This window comes from Schistocerca nitens, chromosome 9 (genome assembly GCF_023898315.1).
Source record: "Schistocerca nitens isolate TAMUIC-IGC-003100 chromosome 9, iqSchNite1.1, whole genome shotgun sequence".
In the NCBI taxonomy this organism is placed as follows: domain Eukaryota; kingdom Metazoa; phylum Arthropoda; class Insecta; order Orthoptera; family Acrididae; genus Schistocerca; species Schistocerca nitens.
In genome coordinates this window covers 343,165,994-343,187,882 of record NC_064622.1, presented here as the reverse complement: position 1 = coordinate 343,187,882, position 21,889 = coordinate 343,165,994, and the positions used below count along the sequence as shown (strand labels likewise).

The 21,889-nt window shown below is 42.3% G+C and overlaps 1 protein-coding gene across 1 annotated transcript in view; it reads left to right on the top strand.

Annotated features, from left to right (window-relative positions):
* Window positions 1–21,889, top strand: part of LOC126203830 (transmembrane protein 242) — an 84,872-nt gene that overhangs the window by 45,658 nt on the left and 17,325 nt on the right. Inside the window, exon 2 of the mRNA XM_049938200.1 lies at window positions 17,649–17,869. Within this exon, the coding sequence (XP_049794157.1) occupies window positions 17,649–17,869 (221 nt within the window). The remainder of the gene's footprint in view (window positions 1–17,648; window positions 17,870–21,889) is intronic.

Sequence of the window (21,889 nt, the reverse complement as noted above, 5' to 3'; positions counted from 1 at the left end):
GCTTGTCAAACACAAATGGGCAATGGGTCTGCTGATCCCTTGGAGCAGTGGGGTGTATTTGCCGCATTTGTGTATGCAGCTTTTGTACAAAACCTGAAGTGTCAATGCCGTTGTCTGGTACATTAGCAAAGAACTCACTGGGAAGTCGTATCGGCTGGCCATATACAAGTTCTGCAGCCATGGCATTCAGGTCTTTTTTCAGTGACGCACGGAGACCTAGAGGACAATGTGCAACGTCTCTGTCCACCGCTGAGAGTCGTGACAACAAAGCGACACTTTCAGTTGGTGGTGCATGCGTTCAATTAAACCATTTGCTGACAGGTGGTAAGCTGTAGTTCTAATGTGTCTTGTACCCAGTAGGATAGAGAATGCTTTGAACAAATAAGACTCAAATTGTCTTCCTTGGTCTGTTGTGATTCGTAACGGCACTCCAAAACGGGCGATCCGTCCCCTGAAGAACGCAGTAGCGACAGTTTCGGCAGTGCTGTCGGCAATCGGGAACACCTCGGGCCAGCGTGTAAAACAATCGATGTCTGTAAGGCAGTAGATGCATCCTTCCGATGGTGGGAGAGGTCCTACTATGTCTAGGTGGACATGATCAAATATCTGATTTGGAGGAAGAAATATGCCAAGAGGTGACCTAACATGCCGGCTAACTTTATTCTGTTGACAGGCCACACATTGTTGCACATATTGCTTGCACTCTTTGTCCTTGTGTAGCCAGACAAAAGCTCTCTTCACCATGTTGGTAGTGGCTCTTCACCGTGTTGGTAGTGGCTCATATTCCAGGGTGCGACAAGTTATGTAAAGAGGCAATTGCCTGTTGGCGAAAGTCAATAGTCACAAAAGATCTCAGTTTGTTGGTGGCGACATCACAATACAGCAGTACAGTTTACAGTGGCAGTGTAATACAGTGGGGTTGTAGACCCGATGGTTGCGCCAACAAATCTCGGAGCTCACTATCAGATTGTTGCGCTATGGCGAGAGCTACAAAATCAACTGCTTCACTGATTGCTTCAATCTTGGAGAGTGCATCAGCTGGCACATTTAGTTCTCCTTCAGCGTGGACAATATTGGTGGTGAACTGTCCGATATAGTCAAGGTGTCACAGCTGACGTGGCAATGCCTTCTCAGGATGCTGGCGGAAAGCATATGTTAGTGGCTTATTGTCTGTGATGCAACATCTGACGAAATTTCTTAATAGCAGCGTATGCAGCATACAGTTTACGATCATATGTGGACCAATTCTGTTGAGAAGGCGATAGCTTTTTACCGAAAAAGGCTAAGGGCTGCCAGTGCCGGTCTATTTGCTGTTGCAGTGCAACACTGATTGCAGTTGCAGATGCATCGGCCATCAGGGTGAGAGGCGCCTGCGGAAATGGGTGCGCTAACAATGTAGCTTCTGCGACGGCAGTCTTCAGCTTGTTAAATGCCAACTCAGCCTCATTGTCCCACTAGAGTTTGTCTTTCGGCTTCGGTGAACCTTGCAAGAACTTATTCAGTGGTGCAGTTAGGGAGGCATGATTGCAAACGAATCTAGGGTAAAAATTGGTTATGCCAAGAAATCTACGTAATTCTTTAACTGTCATAGGCTGAAGAAAATTCAGTACAGTGTCTACTTTCTCCTTTGGTGGCCGTATGCCTTGAGCGTTGATAGTGTAGCCTAGGAGCTGTACTTCAGCTGCTCCAAAAATACAGTTTGGCGGGTTGGTGAGCAGGCTATGTGCACGTAAATTAGTGAAGATCTGTTGTAAGTGTGATAGGTTTTCTGCCTCTGAATTTGACATGACCAAAACATCGTCAATATACACATAACAGAAGTCTAAGTCACGTGTCACTTCATCCATGAACCATTGAAACGTTTGGGCAGCATTACAAAGTCCAAAAGGCATTCGGGTAAATTCAAAGAGTCCGAATGGCATGCAGACGGCAGTCTTGGCAACGTCGTCAGGTGCCACAGGTATCTGGTAAAATGTATGAACTAAGTCCAACATAGAAAAGATTTGCTTACCGTGGACATTGAAAGTAAAATCTTTGATATGCAGGACTGGATAGCGATCTGGAATGGTTCTGGCAATGAGCTGTCTGTAGTCGCCTCATGGATGCCATGCGACCACGTGTAGAGGAGATGACCAACTACTGCTCGATGGGCGGCAGATTCCTTGTGTTCGCATGTACGAGAGAATTCCTGCTCAACTATCTTCAGTTTCTGAGGTGTCAAGCAGCACAGTCGAGCATGAAGTGGTGGCCCAGGTGTAGTCTAAATATAATGCACTGTCGAGTGCTGCACAGTTGCTAGTGTGGGAGTCGGGCATGTGATCTCTGGGAAATGTCTGAGGAGCTCTGTAAATGGAGAATCACCAGTAACCATTCATACTGCTGTGTCTTCCACACAACGCATGCGACCTTGGCTTGCTAGGTTTGTAGTAATGTCAAGAAGGCAGTAGTCCATAAAATGATAAAAAATCTGCTCCAAGTATGGGGTGTGTCACATCTGCTATGAAAAATTGCCATTCAAATTTGCACTGCAGGCCCAAGTTCAAAACTAATGTGACCTGACTATATGTTGTGATTGTGGGACCATTGGCTGTGAAAAGGTGGTAGTCATCACATTTACGACGTGGCAGACAGGCAGGTGGATAGACTGCCACGTCAGCACTCGTGTCTACCAAATACTGTAACTTTGTGCTATGTTCCGTTACAAACAGCCGACGGCTGACCATCATCACTGACTTCCTGCTGAGTTTCCCTGCTCACACGGCAGTTTACACTTGCATGCCTTGGAATCATACCGCCGTTGATACCAACAAATCATACTGTCGTTGATACCAACAGATTCTTGTTGATGAAGGTGAGCGGCTGTGCTTACCTGGTGAGTGGTCCGTAGCGGCTAGTCTGGGTCCGTAATGCAGCTGCGTGTGTGGTAAGCTCAGCAACCTATGCTTGTAGTGCGGCAAGAGTGTTATCTGCTCGAGATTGTGAGCAAACTGTTGCGACGCATGTGGAAGGATACATTTTCGCTTTGCGATCCACAGTTTGCACGAGTGCATCCAGATCACCGGCACACATTGTCAATATTTTGTGCGAGTCGGGTGGTAGGCGCGATAGCCAAACATTCCACAAAATGTTGTCACTGACCACGTTGCTTGCTAATGTATGCAGTCGGAGTAGTAGCTGTGATGGCGTGCGATTGCCTAGCTCCTCTGTTCGTAGTAGCTTCTCCAATCTCTTCACCTCGGACTGCAAGAGCCAGGTAATCAGAGCGTTCTTGATGGTTGCGTAATGATCAGTACTCAGTGGTGATGCCAGAATATCTTGTACTTCTGCAGCCATATCTTCATTGAGTGCAGCAGCTACATAACTGTACTTCGTTTTGTGTGCGGTAATGTGCACTAGCACAAATTGACTTTCTACTTGAGCAAACCACAGCATGGGATTCTTTTGCCAAAACTGTGGCGGTTTTACTGTCACACGATTAATTACTGTGCCAATAGACCCTTCTGCAGTTGGTGGTGGGTCTGCCATCGTGAGTTATGGCAAAATGGAACACGGAAGATGCGCGACATGGCTGACACAGATGTTCGTATTTAATGCGACGCGGCACGATACGGAGCATTAGTGATTGTTGAATTTTACGTTAGTGACCGTCGGACATCACGTCAGGTCACTAATGTTGCGGGACTAGTTGTATTTATTTAATTGCAACATAAAAACACACTGTAACTCATACCGCTCCTTTACTAGAAAATTAAACAATAGAACAAATGAGGAAACGTAAGTCAGAGATTGCACCAGAGATAATAATCACAAATGGCAATCACTCACACACAGCATTACACTGCACATAACACTGCACTTTAAGTGAAGACTATAATTTTATAGGTTTCCTTCCCACTGAGCGACAGACAGTTTAGATGCTTTATCCACATTGGTTTCTTTTAGTATATGTAAAGGTGTTGATAACCTTGCCGTTGAGCATCCATAAGATCTGCACACACACACACACACACACACACACACACACACAAAACATGTGTACTCCGTGTATTTCAGTAGTGCACTTTGACTCCTAGAGTGGATGGGTCTCATGCACACGTTGTTGCTTTTACTAAAATGATTATTAATGTAGAAAGTTGTTCACGTAAGTAACAGCAATGTTATGAGTCATGGTGCCTTTTTGTACCCCTAGGAGTGTGGTTTCCACTAGGGACAATTCACCATAGAACATCTGGAACAGTAATACAACAGGCCTTTTTTTTTAAAACTACATTGTGGTATATGATCCTGCTTGATTAACCCAGTACAGGCAAAGACTGAGTATAAGGAGTCTGTGAGTGACATTCAGATGATGGATCATGGATTATGAAGCTAATAAGAGCCTGGACCTATTGTGATCAATCTGGAGCCCGAAGCAGTTCCCAATCAGTGGGAGTTTAGCGAATGCAGAGTTATGTGGGTAAAAAATAGTGGAGAGTTCAAATTATCTTTTATGCATTCAAAAGGTAGATGGATAAGAAGACGGCACAAAAATTATTGCACAGTGGTTGGGAGGTGTTCAGCAAGAACCGATGCATTGGTGCAAAGCACACCACGAAAGAGGCGACCTGGAAGAGTTGTTGATCTTTCGTGGCCCAGGTAGACTGAGTAGCTCAGCCAACATCTGGGATGAAGAGACATAGGTTCCCATGAAAGAAACACATGCTTTCAGCATTGCTTCTTACTGTGATTAATTAGATAGCACGCCTTTGCATAGAGCCACTTTAAAGTGGTGATGGATATGGCGAAGGTTGTCATGTGAGACGCTGCAAGGCCCTTTGAGGGTCCTGAATAACTATTGCAAAGTCTTTTATCCACAGTGGTATCGGCAGCCAATGGAGGGGGGCCTGTAAAAAGAGGGATAGTAGTTCCAGGCACACTAAGATTGGTGGAGTGCAGGAAAAAGAGCAAGGTGCGCACCTTTGCCCAGTGAGTGCAGCATGTAGTTGATTCCATTATGTCTTTGCTTCAGTGCAGTGGCAGCAGTCATCCCTGGAGGTCATGCACACCGTTGGGAGGCATCGTGTGACAAGTTGCTGTGTAGCACTCAAAGCTGCGGTAGCCAGTGCAGCTTGTGCATCATTTTTGCGGGCCAGAGTGACTGTACTTAGCACAGACAGGCAAAGGCTTCACCAGATTCAAGAGACAGCCCAATGGTGTTGAACTTTGAACCCCAAGGAAGGTGGCCTGTGGCTGTCTGGAGGAGACTGTCTGACCTGATGCACAAGTCTGTTGCAATCTGGTGCTGAATTCTTCACAGAGCCCTCACTGCTGCTAGGCAGCTATTTGTACACCATCACACTGACATTGTTTGCTGTCTACCAGTAGTGACATGCATGTGTAATTGACATAATGCAGGGTCGACACATCATTACCAGAATCTTGGCAGAGGTTGATGTGTAGAGAAGTTTTCAGTTTGGCTGCGTCGTCAGCTTCGTGCCTTCGGGATGGCAAATGGATCCCTATATCCTGAAATTACTTGGCACTGTGGTGTTCTGCGTACACTGTAACGTACCTCTCCCTTTCTGAGAAACTCTGTTCCCGAATGTAGCAGTGGTACATATCCAATGAAATCTAGTTAGGACAGACACTTAGACACTTTTAGGAATGACAGGTCTCTATAGTTTGTATAGTTCTAATCAGTGGTTGACTCCAGAAACTATTTACACGTGCTTTGATCAGACACTAGGACAGGTGATACATTTATACACTTCGACTCCAATTGCTAGTTTTGCCCACCTGTTCACCTAGTCCACTCATTATTTCATGCAACACTTTCTATGCTATCCCACTGAGTCTAGACAAAGTGAGTCTGTAGAACGCTTTGACAGTCTGAAATTCATTTGTCCATCCTGCAACAGTTTTAACCATCTTGTAGGGACAGGGTTTTGGGATCCTGGGAGGTTTTGTATAGTTAAACAATCACTAATTCATACCTGTTTGACCTTTCTAAAATTACAGAACATTACATAATTATATACTATTCATATCTATGAAACATTTTTTTTGAAAATCAGAAGTGCAGGGTTATGTGCCATGAAATGCTACGTGCAAGTGGTAACTTTTTAGTGGTTATCTTTGGTGAAGTCACTGAATTATGTTTTCTCTTTGTGTTTATGTGTGTTGTATTCTATTGTTGAATGTGCTATGTAACAGAGTTGTATGACTTATGGTTCAGTATTCATGTTACAATGAAGCTAATTGTACAGCCCCACAACAATAGGTGATCTCAGTGTAATCTCTGATGGTCATAAGATTGCTGGTATCACTGACGTTATAGTTCCTAGGTACTGAAGTATAGCCCGCTATGTGAACAGGAAACTTGGCAGGAAATCAGTGATGACAGCCGCTGGCCCTTCAGAGGGCAGCCATCGACTGTTTGTAATTGAACAACAAAATTAAAGTTTCTGGTATACATGGGTCTGATGTGTCAGTCTATCCATCTGCCTGTCTGCCGCATTGCAGCAATGATGACTGCCATCTTTTCATTGCCCACGGTTCAACAGTCACAGTGTATCATTGTCACATTACTGTTGAACTTAGGCCTATGGCACAAATTTGATTTTAGTCATAGCGGATGTAATGCATTTCGTACTCAGAGTGGACTTTTTATCATTTTATGGACTCCTACCTGACCTCCATCACTGATGCCTTCTTGACACTTAATACCAACATAGCAAGCCAAGGTAGAGTGCGTCGTGTGGAAGACAGAACTGTAGGGATGAGTACTAGTGATTCTCCGTTCATAGAGCTCCTCAGACAGTTCCACGAGATCACATACCAGACTCCCACACCAGCACCAGCACCTGTACAGCACTTGACTGTGCACTATATTTTGACTACAGTTGGACTACCAGTTCATGCTCGACTGCACCACTTGACACCCCAGCAACTGAAGAAGATAGTTAAGCAGGAATTCTCATCAAAGCTTGCACAAGGAATCTGCCATGCATCAAGCAGTAGTAGTAGTAGTTGGTCATCTCCATAACACATGCTCCTAAAAAGAATAGTGGATGGCATCTTTGTGACAATTATAGACACCTCAATGCCAGAACACTTCCAGATTGATATCTAGTGCTGAATATCAAAGATATTACGTTCAATGTCCACAGTAAGCTCATCTTTTCTGTGTTGGACATAGTTCGTGCATTCTACCAGATACCTGTGGCACCGGATGACATTGCCAAGACCAACGTCTGCACACCATTCAGACTATTTGAATTTACCTGAATGTCTTTTGGACTTTGCAATGCTGCCCAAACATTTCAGTGGTTTGTGGATGAAGTCACACGTGATGTAGACCTTTGCTAAGTGTATATCAGTGAAGTCCTGGTCATGTCAAACTCTGAGGTGGAACACGTGTCACACTTGTGACAGATCTTCACTCGTCTGCGTGCACATGGCCTGCTCACCAATCTATTGAAGTTCATCTGAAGTATAGTCACTAGGCTGTACTGTCAACACACAATGCGTACAGCCACCACAAGAGAAAGTAGGAGCTATACTTAATTTTCCCAGCCTATGATAGTTAAAGAATTACAATGATTTCTTGGTGTAACCAATTTTTACCAACGGTTTGTTCATGATCATGCCGTCCTAGCTGCACCACTGAATAAATTTTTGCATGGCTCACCGAAGCCAAAGGACAAACTTCAGTGGAATAATGAGGCCAGATTGGCATTTACCAAGCTAAAGACAGCCATTGCAAATGGAGAATTTAACATGCCAGTTGATACTCTCTCTTGGACTGAAAAAATCACTGATGCAGTTGATATTGAAGCTCTCGCTGCAGTGCAACAATCAGATAGCGAGCTATGAGGTTTGTTACCGCAACCATCAGGCCTACAACCATAAACTGTGCTGCTGTATTGTGACATCACCACTCACGAACCACGACCATTTGTGACTATTGAATTTTGCCAATAGGCAATCACCTTCACATAACATGTTACACCCTGGAGTATGAGCTACTACCGTAATGGTGAAGTGAGCATTTGTCTGGCCACACGTGGACAAAGATTGCAAGCAATATGTTCGACAATGTGTGGCTTGCCAATGGAATAGAGTTAGCTTAGCTGGCACATTAGGTTACCTCTTGTCATATTTATTCCTTAAAATCATAGATTTGAACATATCCACCTAGACCTCGAGAACATCAGGAGGATGCACCTACTTCCTTACAGCGATCATTTATTTTACATGCTGGCCTGAGATGTTCCCGATTGCCAATATTACCGCCAGCACTTGACTGTGTTCTACTGGGGATAGATTACCTGTTTTGGTGTGTCTCCACGAATTACGACAGACCAGGGAAGACAATTTGAGTTGTATCTGTTCAAAGCACTCTCCGTCCTACTGGGTACAAAGCAGGATTAGAACTGTAGTTTACCACTCGGCAGCGAATGGTGTAGTTGAACGCATGCACCACCAGCTGTAAGTGTCGCTTTGATGTCATGACTCACAGCAGTGGACAGAGACATTGCCCATTGGGCATCGCTGAAAGAAGACCTGAAAGCCACAACTGCAGCACTTGTTTATGGCCAGCTGATAAGACTGCCTGGCAATTTCTGTGCCAACGTGCCACATGACTGCATTGATCTGTCAGATTTCGTACAAAAACTGCATACACAAATCGGGCAACTACACACTGTTGCTCCAAGAGATCAGCAGACATATTGCCCGTTTGTTTTTGATGGGCTATGCGAGTGTCATCATATCTTCATATGGCATGACGCAGTATGCAAGCCGCTGCAGCCACACTACAATGTCTTTACTGTATCGTTAGTAGGGAAGTCAAGCCATTCAATGTTGATGTGGTGGGTATGCCGACCACAATCACTGTTGACAGGCTTAAACCTGTTTTCTACACACCCTACCTTGGTACAGGCTCATTTTCATACACCTTGAAGTAGACAAGCCCTCAGGCCAGTCCACTGCCTGTTACAGATCAGCTGCTACGGACAATGTAGATAACTACTTATGTGCCATCAGCAGCCTGTTCTTGACCCATTGTTACCTGGTCCAGACAACACATCCGATTCCACAGAAAGTATTGTTGACACCAACAGGAGAGTGGTGAAGTGTGTGTTATGTGACATGTAATGTTGTGCGCAAGTGATAACTATTTTTAATGATCATCTTTGGGGCAGTCACTGATTTACGTTTTCTTTTTGTTTTTATGTCTGTTTTACTCTGTTGTTGAAGGTGCTATTTAACGGAGTCGTAGGAGCTACGGTTGAGTATTTATGTTGGAATAAAGCTAATTATCCAGCCCCGCAACAAATCTATACCTGTCTTCATCAACATATCACTCATCATCAATATATTCGTCAAATTTCCCACATTATACATTATCCTATCAACCGAGTGTGTCTCATAATTACATCATAAAATCTGCTATTTAAATTGCAAGGACAAGAATTTGGCCAGGAGGACTTAATGGTTGACAAGAAGAATTCATGATAGTCACTATATCTGCAGTGCTGATCATAACACTTGGAGAACCATTGCTCAAACCATAAAACTTCGCCCATCTTCCCAGAGAGAACCATTCAGCATATTGTTCTCCATAAGCTGTGTTATATCACTGACATATGTGATTACTCACAGATGCTCTACCAACTTCAATATGTGCTACCTTATTTCGACTTCTATTAGCATTTTTTCCTTGAAACTTGCTGAGTACTACCCTAATGACAGTTCTGATCTTTCATCCATAATCCCCTACACTGGTTCAGCAGTTGGCTCAAGCAGACTCTTTGATATCATACCAGCTGAGCTTTCAGGGGCCAGGAGCGGTATAGTGATGACATTATGGCCAATAACAGTCTTATGTCTGTGTGATATCTCAGCACCATACTTTGCAGTTTTGAGACAGATTTTGCATGACAAAAATACAAAAAATCTTACTATAGGACATTATTGCAATCAATTCATGTTGAGACTAGTCTATGCCGAATCACAGCTTTCACCTACTGAACTAGAGAAAATAATCATAGATAGAAGCAGGAGGAGTGTGGTGCAGAAACTGGAAAGGAAGAGAGAGGCTCCACACATGACTTTGGCACTCTGTGGGCATCAACCCACCCATTACTAGCGTAGATTCCTGGAGCACTCCTAAATTTATAACTTACCTGTCTACTATTTACCAAACTACACCTACACTTATCTACTATTTATGCTTGTATATACCTCCCCAACAAAACAAAGAACCCACTAGCAGTTACAATACGCACCTATTATGCTTACTCATGATGGCATTGAAGATATTAGTAGTATCTCCTCAAATCACCCTTCTGCCACCAAATGTAGGCTGTAGTGATATAAACACTGGAGACGGGTTGAAAACCATTCTCTCGATTCTCAGAATGTCGTAGCTGCTCTCCCACATACTGATTGTGCAATTGACAGAGCGACGGGGACTGCAGGAATCCATCAGAGGTGGAAGTGGACACATCAGGTAGATGGGGTTCAGGAAAACTCTTTATTATGCATCAAGCATGAGCAGACGGGGTTGTATGTTTTCGTCTGGTGGGCCTAGCACGGTGTCAGTCTGCAACATCTTTATGTCGGTGCAATTGTGCCGGTCACCCCTGAAGGTTACGCCTGCTGATGGGAGACAGCACACTGACGAGGCGATGAGTAGCGCCATCAGCTATAACGTGCAGTATTCTTGCTGGTCAGAAGAACTGCACGGTAACACTGCTGGTGGTGGCTAGGCGAAGTCTTCTTAGGATTCCGTAAGCAGCGCAATGGAATTTAACTTTGGGCCCGAGGAGCGTGGCAGGCTGGAGGAGGCTGTGTGACCTGAGACACAGGTGTGCTGCTCTGTTGCCAAAGTTTTCTCTGACTGTTGCTGCTGGTAGGCAGCTATTTGTAGCACCCTTGCACTGAAATTTTTTGCTTTTTGGCAGTGGTGACATCTACATGCAATTGACATAATGCTGTGTTCACATGTTGTTACTGGAGTCTTTCCATGGGTTGACAAAACATGCCACACGGTTCGGGTGTTATAAGACCTGTGCTTTTGGGACAGTAACTGGTCAACACTGTGTCCTATAATTCCTTGGCGTTACAGTATTCTGTCAACACTGCAACACAACCTTCCTAACAAATTTTATGACCTCAATATGACTGCCACTGAAGATAGGACTGGCTTGAACAGCACTGCCTAGAACATCATTAGAACAATACGGTAAGGTGGACTCGAGTGTGTTAAAATGCATGAGGTAAAGTAATACAGTATTGAATGAATGTTACCTAGCAACAGATGATTTTCATTTCACATATGTGCACTGCCAAAAACCCTGCCTTTATTTTGATTATCATTTTGTGTTTATTTCTCAGTTTTAGTTTCAAAGAACTTAATCTTTCAGTCCCAGATCTGCTTGAATCCAAGTCCATACACAGTTAGTGTATATACAGGTGGTTAAAAAATTACAGATTTATATGCCAAAATTTCAAGGAGGAGAAACAGTTAGTGTATATACAGGTGGTTAAAAAATTACAAATTTATATGCCAAAATTTCAAGGAGGAGAATGGATTTACAAATATTAAATTCAGTCACACCTTGGTTGTGGACACATTGTATTTGGAGCATCAAGCCTTACTAACGAACAATCCCTGACCTGCTCTACGTGCCACCTCTCTCTTCATCTTTGCCTACACTCAACCTAACTACAGGTGGGGCCCTTTCATCCTAGAGTATGGGGGACCTGCAGTTCCTTATAAACTTCCCCACCCTGTCTATGTCTCCTCTCTGAGGAATTAACTATCTGTCGTGAAAGCTAGGAAATGCCTCACTTTTGTATGTGTGTGTCGGCAGTACTACACGTTTCACATCCTGTAGACAAGTACTGGAGACGGTTCTGTCTCATAATCTTCGTTTCCTTGACTGGATTTTCCTTTGATGTATTTTACAAATATTAGCATTATCAATATAGAAAAAAAAATCTTCTATGTTGTTAGCTAACCATGAATACCAGAATATCCTGAAGAAGATCCCCTTATGTGGGTTAAACCGGTAGAAGAAATTGTGGAACAACATGATGACATAATAACCTTTAAGTTTTTACCTTCAATGAAAATGGATCAATATATGTTCATGTATTGAAATATTTACAGAAGATACTGCCATGCAGACAGCTGGTCAGACCTGCTATATTACTGCTTGAGAAGAATATTGGCTGGTTTTATTTTTATGTACATTCAGGGTGCTTAAGAAATGTGTTCCATATTTGAGTGGTGGAAGTAAGGATCAAGACAAGATAAAATATACTAAAATATACACATCTACATGCATACTCTGCAAAACCACCGCAAAGTGCGTGGCAGAGGTTACGTCCTACTGTACCAGTTATTAGGGTTTCTTACCATTCGGTCACATGTGGAGCACAGGAAGAATGAATGTTTGAATGCCTCTGCACGTACTGTAGTTATTCTAATCTTATCCTCAAAATCCGTATGTAAGTGATATATATTTCCTATAGTCATCATTTAAAGCTGGTTCTTGGAGCTTTGTTAGTAGACTTTCTCAGGATAGTTTATGTCTGTCTTGCGAGTCTGCCAGTTCACTCTTCAGCATCATTGTAATACTCTCCCACAGGTCAAACAAACCTGTGAGAATTCGTACCGCCCTTATCTGTATATGTTCAATATCCCCTGTTAGTCTTCTTTGGTGTTGGTCCGTGCACTTGAGCAGTATTCTGGAATAGGCAGGATGAGTGATTCGTAAGCAATCTCCGTACTAGACTGATTGCACTTCCTCAGTATTCTACAAATAAACCAAATTCTACCATGTGCTTTACCCACAACAGAGCCTATGTCATCATTCCATTTCATAGTCTTACAAAGTGTTACATCCAGATGTTTGTATGAGTTGGCCAAGTCCAACTGTGACTCAGTGATATAATATTCATACTGTACTACATTTTTTCGGTTTTTGAAGTGCACAATTTTACATTTCTGAACATTTAAACCAAGCTTCCAATCTTTGCACCACTTTGAAATCTTCCCAAGATCTGACTGAATATTCATGCAGCTCCTTTCAGACAGTACTTCATTTAAATAACTGCATCATCTGCAAAAAATCTGAGGTTACTATTAATATTGTCCATGAGGTCATTAATATACAACATGAACAGCAAAGGTGCCAACACATTTTCGTGGGGCACACCCAAAGTTACTTCTACATCTGACAACAGCTCTCCATCCAAGATAATATACTGCTTCTTCCCCACCACAGATTCCTTAATACAATCCCAAATTTCACTTATACAACTGAACTTTTGACTTTAAGCACAAGTGTGGTACTAAGTCAAATGCTTTTCAGAAATCAAGAAATAGTGTATCTATTGAACTACCTTGATCCCAACCTTTCAATACGCCTTGTGAGAAAAGTGGGGTTACGCATGATCCATGTTAGATGGCACAGAGGTGGTCATTCTGTTCAAGAGGTATCATAGTGTTTTGAGATTGGAATAAGTTCTAAGATTCTACAACAAATCGATGTCAAAGATATTGGACAATAGTTCTGTGAATCACTTTTACTACCCTTCTTGTAGACGAATGTTAACCTGTGCCTTCTTCCAACTGCTAGGCACAGCTTTTTGTTTGAGTTATCTAAAATGGATTATATAGATTCAATATAGAATCTGTTACAGATTCCATCAGGACCTGGAGCTTTGTTCAGTTTTAACCATTTCAGCTGTTTCTCAACACCACTGACACTAATACTGATTTCACTCATCTTTTCAGTGGTATGAGGATTAAATTAGGGCATTTCTCATGGGTTTTCCTTTATCAAGGAACATTTGAAATCAGGGCTAAGCATTTGAGCTTTTGCTTTGCTACCCTCAATTTCAGTGTGTGTCTCATTCACTTGGGACTGAACACTAACTTTGTTGCCACTAAGAGCATTTACATATGACCAGGATTTCTCTGGGCTTTGTGAAAGGCCATTTGACAATATTCTGCTATGGTTGTCATTGGAGGCTTAACACATTGCCCTCTTGACAGCCAAATGTGTTTCATTCAGCATCACTGTATCTGTATTCCTACACTTTGCTTTACACTTGTTATGCAGAAGTCTCTGTTTCTTTAGAAGTTTCTTTACAGTGACTGTGAGTGTATGTCCCTCCGATTATGAAATGGTCTACTTGGTGAATATGTATCCAGAACATGGCTAACTATTCTTGTAAACTTGAATCATAGTTCCTCTACATGCTCCTGCTGTGTACTGAAAGTTTCAAGTTACTCATTGAGATACGACACTATAGATTTTTTATGTAGTCTACCAAATGTAAATATCTTTCTGCTTGTTTTAGTTGTCCTCTGTACTTCAGTTATCATTATTACCGCAGTTGCATCATATCACTGATATCAGTTTCGGTGTATACATCATCAAAGAGGTGGGCACTATTCTTTGCTGTTAGATCCAATATATTTCCATCATGAGTGGGATTCTAAACTTTCCGAACTAGGTAGTTTTGAGAGAAGGCATTTAGTGATGTTCCACAGGATGTCTTTTCACACCCACCACTAAAAAAACTGTAATTTTCTCAGTTAATTGTTGGTAACAGTATGATTGAGGAACTTACATACAAACAAACTGGATTTTCTCTAAAATGTTTGGTTGCATACCATTTTTTGCTCACCTTTGATACTGAGTCTTTCCCAAACAATCTCACGTGCAGTTTCAATTTCTATTTTGGTGGATTTGAATTTTTTGTCTACTACAACAAATACACCACCTCAATATCCCATTAGCCTGTCCTTTTGATATACACTTAAATTTTCTCCAAAAATCTCACTGCTAGCAATTTCAGGTTTCAACTAGCTTCCTATACATAGTACTATGCGAGCTTCACTGCTTTTCAGGAGTGCTTCATACTCTGGCACTTTGTTGTGAATGCTTCAACAGTTAACCACTAGGATATTAATACTCTCATCTGTGGGAGGTTTCTTGTGATTTTACACTGATACTTCTGGCATTCCTACAGCTGTCGTCATCTGGATTGAATGGAGAGTTTCTTAATCTAAAAGTCCCTGTGTGCATCACAAACACAGCCAGCCAGCTAGCTGAGTAGCAGCCTCTGATGTGTGGGGCACACCTGTCCCATTTTGGGGCACCCTACAGTTTCCAACCCTAGGCGCTAGTCCAGGCAGTTGCAGCCTAACTTGTTACAGAACTTCCAAAATATCTGGTTCAGTCCCACTCAACGCAGAATCAAGAGGTCATGATCAGTTCTGGAGACAATGCTGCAAATTGTGAGTTTTGTTGAAAGTCAGTGCGCAAGGCTGGTCTTCTCAACTTTCTCTACCAGTTGCTGGAATAATCCAAGAATGACCTTGAAGCCCAGATATTTGTTCCAATGTGCACCACAATCTGCAGTTGCTTGCACCCTGTTCCATCAGTGGCTGCTGGAATAGCCTCTTCCACATGTTGAACGAGACCCGAAGGCAGGCGTGTGCACGCCCCCCCCCCCCCCCCCACACACACACACACACGCACTGTGTGCACCTGGTGTCCTTCCCTATCCCTTTCTCCCTTTCTGCCATTTCCCTAAGGAATACCATTGTTCACCTTACATATGAACTGCCAACAATTAATAGAGTGCTACGGTTTTGTGTGGACATTGGACAGAACAGGTTTCCCTAAAACAAGTAAAGTTATTCCCGCTGGCTCCATTTCAGTGAAAGACTTCACCTCAAACTTGGTTAGGGGGGAACGGTGTAGCACTTGAGTCCTTCCTGATCCCCGTCCACACTGTACGGGATGCCAAGATCTACCATTGAAACTCCACTTGCAGTCAAGTGGGTGAGTAATGACAGATTCTATGCTGCCTGCAGAGGAGACAAGATCCACAGGTGACGACAGTGCTTCAGGTACCTTTTGTACCAGTACCACAGGTACATGACTCTCAGGAGCTCTTCCAACACAATGATTTGCAGCAGCTGCCAGCCAATCTTTTGACAGTAGCCAGCGCAATTTCCAGCTGCTTAAGGATGTTAGCAAACTCATCATGTATTCGAGAACAGCATTCACAGTGAAGCTTCGTTTTGGGTGGTGCAGTGTATCACAGGACAGTGAACATATTAGTATGAATTAAGCCTGCTGTTTATCTTTTCTATCTGCTGAGTGGAAAAAATTACTAATTTCCTAAAAGCTTGGAGGTTAATTATAGTTATTAGCAAACACGATAGCAGAGTTAATTTATAATAAACATAAATCATATGTACTCCTCTCCAAGGGAAAATATGTTAGTTAAAATGTCTGCTATAGTAACTAAATCATGAATGCCAATTTCCTACAAATTAGATATCCAGTGAACATAGACTCTAAAATGCATGCGTTAAGAGATCTGAGCACTTGTTCATTTCCGCTACAGTGAAACACATCTCTTCTGCTGCAAGCTCTTTGCTATTTCAGATGACCTACAGAATACAGGAAGCAAATGAGGGCACATTCCTCCAAGCTCTTTGGCCCCAAGATCAGTCTGCCAGAATGCAGTTCTGCCAATTGCTGTTGCAAAGATGTTGAAGAAACAAGACATCATCTCCAATTTTCAATTAATATATTGACAGGAATTGTTGACGATAGACTAATAGGACCTTAGGTACTACCAAACAGGTTGATTGGTGCAAGGTGTTGTCAGTTCCTGTCAAATAATTTGCCTGTTCTGCTAGAGACTGTACCACTTTAACAGCTGTTGGGGATAAGGTTCATGCACACTGGTGCACCAGCCCAGTTTCCTCCTAAATGTATTGGTGTACCTCACACATAATTTAATATGCAATGGATTGCTCAGGAATATCCAGTGTTTCCAGAATGAGATTTTCACTCTGCAGCGGAGTGTGCGCTGATATGAAACTTCCTGGCAGATTAAAACTGTGTGCCCGACCGAGACTCGAACTCGGGACCTTTGCCTTTCGCGGGCAAGTGCTCTTGCCCGCGAAAGGCAAAGGTCCCGAGTTCGAGTATCGGTCGGGCACACAGTTTTAATCTGCCAGGAAGTTTAATATCCAGTGTGTTGGCCAGCTTGTTCCCCAATCTTTTTCCCTATAATTTTTTGTTTCGGGGACACTTGAAATCTTGGATGTATAATAATTCCTTTTATGGTGTGCAAACACTACAGGAATGTGTTAGCAATGCCTGGCAATGCATCTGTGACTGATCTGGAGTTTTTCAGAGAGTGGATGATTCCCTAAGACATCAGACAGAAGTATACCTTACTATCAATGGACACCATGATGAGCACCACCTTTAGCGATGACTAACAAGTGCAAGTCATATGTAATAGCAATCAGATTACATTAGAAGTTCTGTTGTTTCACAGTCACTTAATAATGTCTTCTCATTTGTTTATTGCATTCTGTAGGTCATTTGTAATAGCAGAGAGCTTGCGATAGAAGAGACGTTTCCCAGTAGCAAAGCTGAACGAGAGCTCATAGGTCTTAGTGTATGCATTATAGAGCCCATGTTTACTGAACATTTTTTTTTTTTTTTTTCTTTTGGCCCATACTACCATCTAGCGAAATACGGAATATTTTTAATGCCCTGTGTGTGTGTGTGGATGCCCATTTCAATGGCTTGTTTTATACATTGTTCCAGCTGCTGCATTTCTTGCCACTGTGGGCAGTATATCAGCACTTATAGGCTTTGGTTCTACTCTTGCTTTGGTCAAAAGGAAAGATCCGGCCAATTTTGATAAAGGACTCGAGGAGACAGGTGTCTCACTAGCTATCAGAGCTCTGGGTAGAGGAACATTATACGCTTTTGCAGGTGTTGGTTGCCTTTTTTATGCAATCTGGAAACTTTCAGGAGCAAATAATGTAAGGATTATAGTTTAAGCTGTAGCATAGTCTCTCATAAACATGCACATGTTGTTGTAGCAGTTATTAATGCTAACATTTAAAACTGTAACTTTTTGCAAGTATTATGTATGCTTAATTGGTTCTTTTAAAACTTTGAGCTTTGCAAATGAGGGCATTTCTTACCATTGATGTAACCTTTCTGTGAATACAAATTTGAGTTTTAAGGTTCCATGTATACACTGGAAATTAAGTAATTCCTTCCTTCTTTTTTTTACGTAAATGAACGCCCGCATCTCGTGGTCATGTGGTAGCGTTCTCGCTTCCCACGCCCGGGTTCGATTCCCGTTCCCGGCGGGGTCAGGGATTTTCTCTGCCTCGTGATGGCTGGGTGTTGTGTGCTGTCCTTAGGTTAGTTAGGTTTAAGTAGTTCTAAGTTCTAGGGGACTTATGACCACAGCAGTTGAGTCCTATAATGCTCAGAGCAATTTGAACCATTCGTAAATGAACATCTTTTACAGACCATGACTGCCATCAGAGGCAGAAAACAAGTTATTTGGACTGCTTGAAAGTTGCATAAGCACTGTCTAAAATAAATATAAAATGATTTTTTCCTATATTCATGTGTCAACATGGGAATTCAAGATATATCTAGATTCATCAACACCATATTTGAAAATTGTTTTGCCTGTGGTATAGAGAAGTGCAAAGATAACATGAAAAACCAAACTGACGGAATCAGGCAGTGCTCAGTTTTCCACTTTAGTTTGTAAAATTCTCAAGATGGTGGTGATGAGTATTGGTATTGGGTGCATCATGTAAATAGGATTTTGTTGTCTTGGTGCTGTTTGGCACAACTGCCTGATACTGAAAACTAGACTGTGCAAAACTTAAGAGGACAAAAGTAACTTTTGCATGATGTATCACAGCCAAGTAGTGTAGCTTATAGAAACTTGGACTACACATAGGAAGAATGCTACGTTACAGTACAGAAGGTAACTGAAAGAGATGAAACTTTTATTCAAAGATAATAATTACACTGGGCCCACTGTGATTTATGCTAGTCCCCTTCACATTAAAAAAAGGTGGGACATGGCTTTCGATAGGGAGTGCGATCATCCTGGTTGACGGTGCACGGTTTGAAATGTGCTCCCATGCTGGCCAGAAGGCTGGTAAGGAGTTCTAGCAGTAGCATGTTCCATTCGTCCATCAACGTGGTTGACAACTCCTGGATAGTCGGTGGTGCGTGTGGACGTGCTGCAGTACGACTCCCCAACACATTCCACACTGCTCGATGGCATTAAGTCACGGGAGCATGTGGGCCAGTCCATTCACCAAATATGCTCTTGTTCCGAAAGCTCCTCCATCTGCACTGTTGTATGTGTTCACATTTGTCATCCAAAAAAGTGAAGTCAGTACAGAATGCACCCCTGAAAAGACACACATGGGAAAGAAGTACAGTGTCAAAATAACTTTGACTGATGAGTGTACCATGTTACAAGATTTGGAGGTCAGTACGCCCTTTGCAACATAGTGCCTCCCCACACCATAACACTTGGACCACAAAAGCATGTTTGATAGTGCTGGGTGTACCCTCGTATAGTGAGAGGTGAGAACACACAGTGCACCTAGGAAATTTGTCAAATAGGATTGTTTCGATAGTTTACATTTACAGCGCGTGAAGGCAAAATGTTGCACAGTCATACTAACCTCCAAATCTTTGAACACAGTACACTAACCGGTCAGCCGTGATTGTGACATTTCACTCCATTCTCCATTCCCACATCCAATCTAGTGGCCAGTGTGAGGAGTGTGTGTGGGTCCCCCCCCCCCCAGTTGCCTTCTGTACTATACTGTAGCAGTTCTTTCTATGTACAGCCAAGTTTCATTGAGCTATGTTACTTGGCAGTGACACTTCATGCGAAAATTACTTTCGTCCTTAAGTTTTGCACCTCACTATACTTGCACTGTTAGCAGCATTAAACATACATTAGAACAAGCAATGATTACAACTGTGCAAGACTTGCTATGGGTATGTTGACTTTGTTGCATGAAATACGAGGAGAGTGTAAAATGACAAATGATTTAAGCAATGTGCAAGAAAGGAAGTATCAGTATTGAAATTCAGTCCTCATGAGATCTGCAACACTTTATTCCTGTTAACCTTAACCTAGCATTCACTTAATTTTTGATGGAAAGTTAGTTACAAATATATTTTTCAAATAATGAATTACAATACTAAACAACCAGTATACCTCCTAGTGGTCTGAATGAATGGTAAATGCCTGTTTAACAATGTACAATGACAAGCCAAAACATTACAACCACCTTTGGTACAGCAGCAATTCTATTTGCAATAGATTCAACAAGGTCTTGGTAGGGTTCTTGGAGGTGTGTGCCTACTCACAGTTTACATAATTCCTGTGAACTAGGGACCAGCAGCTTGTGGGTAAAAACCTGGCTGCACGCTTCTCAAACCACTGTTGTATGATACTGGCCTCGGTATAGAGACAGTTATACTATTGAAAATGTCATCGCCTTTAGGAATGGTAAAATCCTATATTTACTAGTTTGCTGCTAATTTATCTTACTCTTGCAACTCACTTGAATGTACACCATTGCTTCTAGCTGAGGGTGTAGCTGTATGTGTAGGAAACATGCAACAGTCCTCAGCAGATAGGAAGCCTAAGTCGGTTGCAAATTCTAACAGAAAGAAGAACGTTCTGCTGCAAGGTAGTTCGTATGGCAAAGATGTGGGCCAGCAGTTACAGGAAGTATTGGGGTATGAGTACCATGTCACCAGCATTGTGAAGCCTAGTACAGGGTTGGCTCAGATAACTGACAACATAGGGGTTATGTAGGAGTTTCACGAAAGAGGATCAGATAGTGATTGTAGGTGGTGCTGAAAATAGTCTTGATAGGGACAGGGAGTAAAATGTAGGTGGTGGTCTGGTAAAGATAGCTACTCAAACTGGTGGCACTAATGTGCACTTCATGAAACTGTTTGTGTCATGATCAGCCTCATCTTAATGCTGCTGTCAGATGTGTTAACATAGGGCTAGAGAAGGCACTGATGGTGGAGTATATGGCTCACACTGCAGTGGTGCCAGTTGAGTCTCTCAATATATCAGGTTTCACTAGGCATGGCTTGCACCTCAATAGATATGGGAAGGGAGGCTGGCAAAGCTTATAGGTGATAGTGTAGTGGGCAGTGGTGGGATCACTCGTGGGAAAGTTCCTGTAGCAATTGGTGTCAGAGCTGCACCTTTTTTAGATTGAAGTCAATTGATAAGTATCGTTGCTTAAAGGAAGTCCCTCTAACAAAGGAATCACCTTCAAAGGAGGCCAGATATCCAAGTAGTAAAGGAATTAGCCTATTTCATCAAAATATAAGAGGTATTAGAGATAAAGTTAGTGAACTGCCTATAGGTGTTGCCTCTGTGAAATTATTGGTATGTCGGAGCACCACTTAAATAATTTGGCAATTCAGAGGCTTCCTTTACCAGGATACAGATTAGCTGGCTGTTTTTTAAGGCGTCCTTTGTGGAGTGGGGGAGTTGCCATGTATGTAAAAACTAGTATTCCGTTGGAGTCCGTAGATATATCACAGCACTGCACTGAACAGGTATTTGAATGTTGTGCAGGGGCAGTTGAATTTAGTGAATCTAAGCTTCTAATAATTGTTGTTTATAGGAAGTGCCAAAAATTAGTTAAATGTGGTGACTTCAATTTTAATTTTGTATGTGATTGGGCAAGAAAAAGAATGTTGGATGATCTGCTAAATTCTGTGTTCTTTTTCCAACCAGGTTCAGGGGAACAGCAGCACAGCCACAGACAATATTTTTTTTTTTTCATTCTTCATTAATGGATGGGCTTTCAGTTAATAAAATGGCGAATGGCCTTTCAGACCATGATGCACAAATTTTAACACTAAAAGGTTTTTGTATTCAAACAGCTGTTATACATGATTACAAACTATGTAGAAAAGCTAATCCAACAGCAGTAGAGAGTTTTTTAAACCTCATTAAGGAACAAGAATGG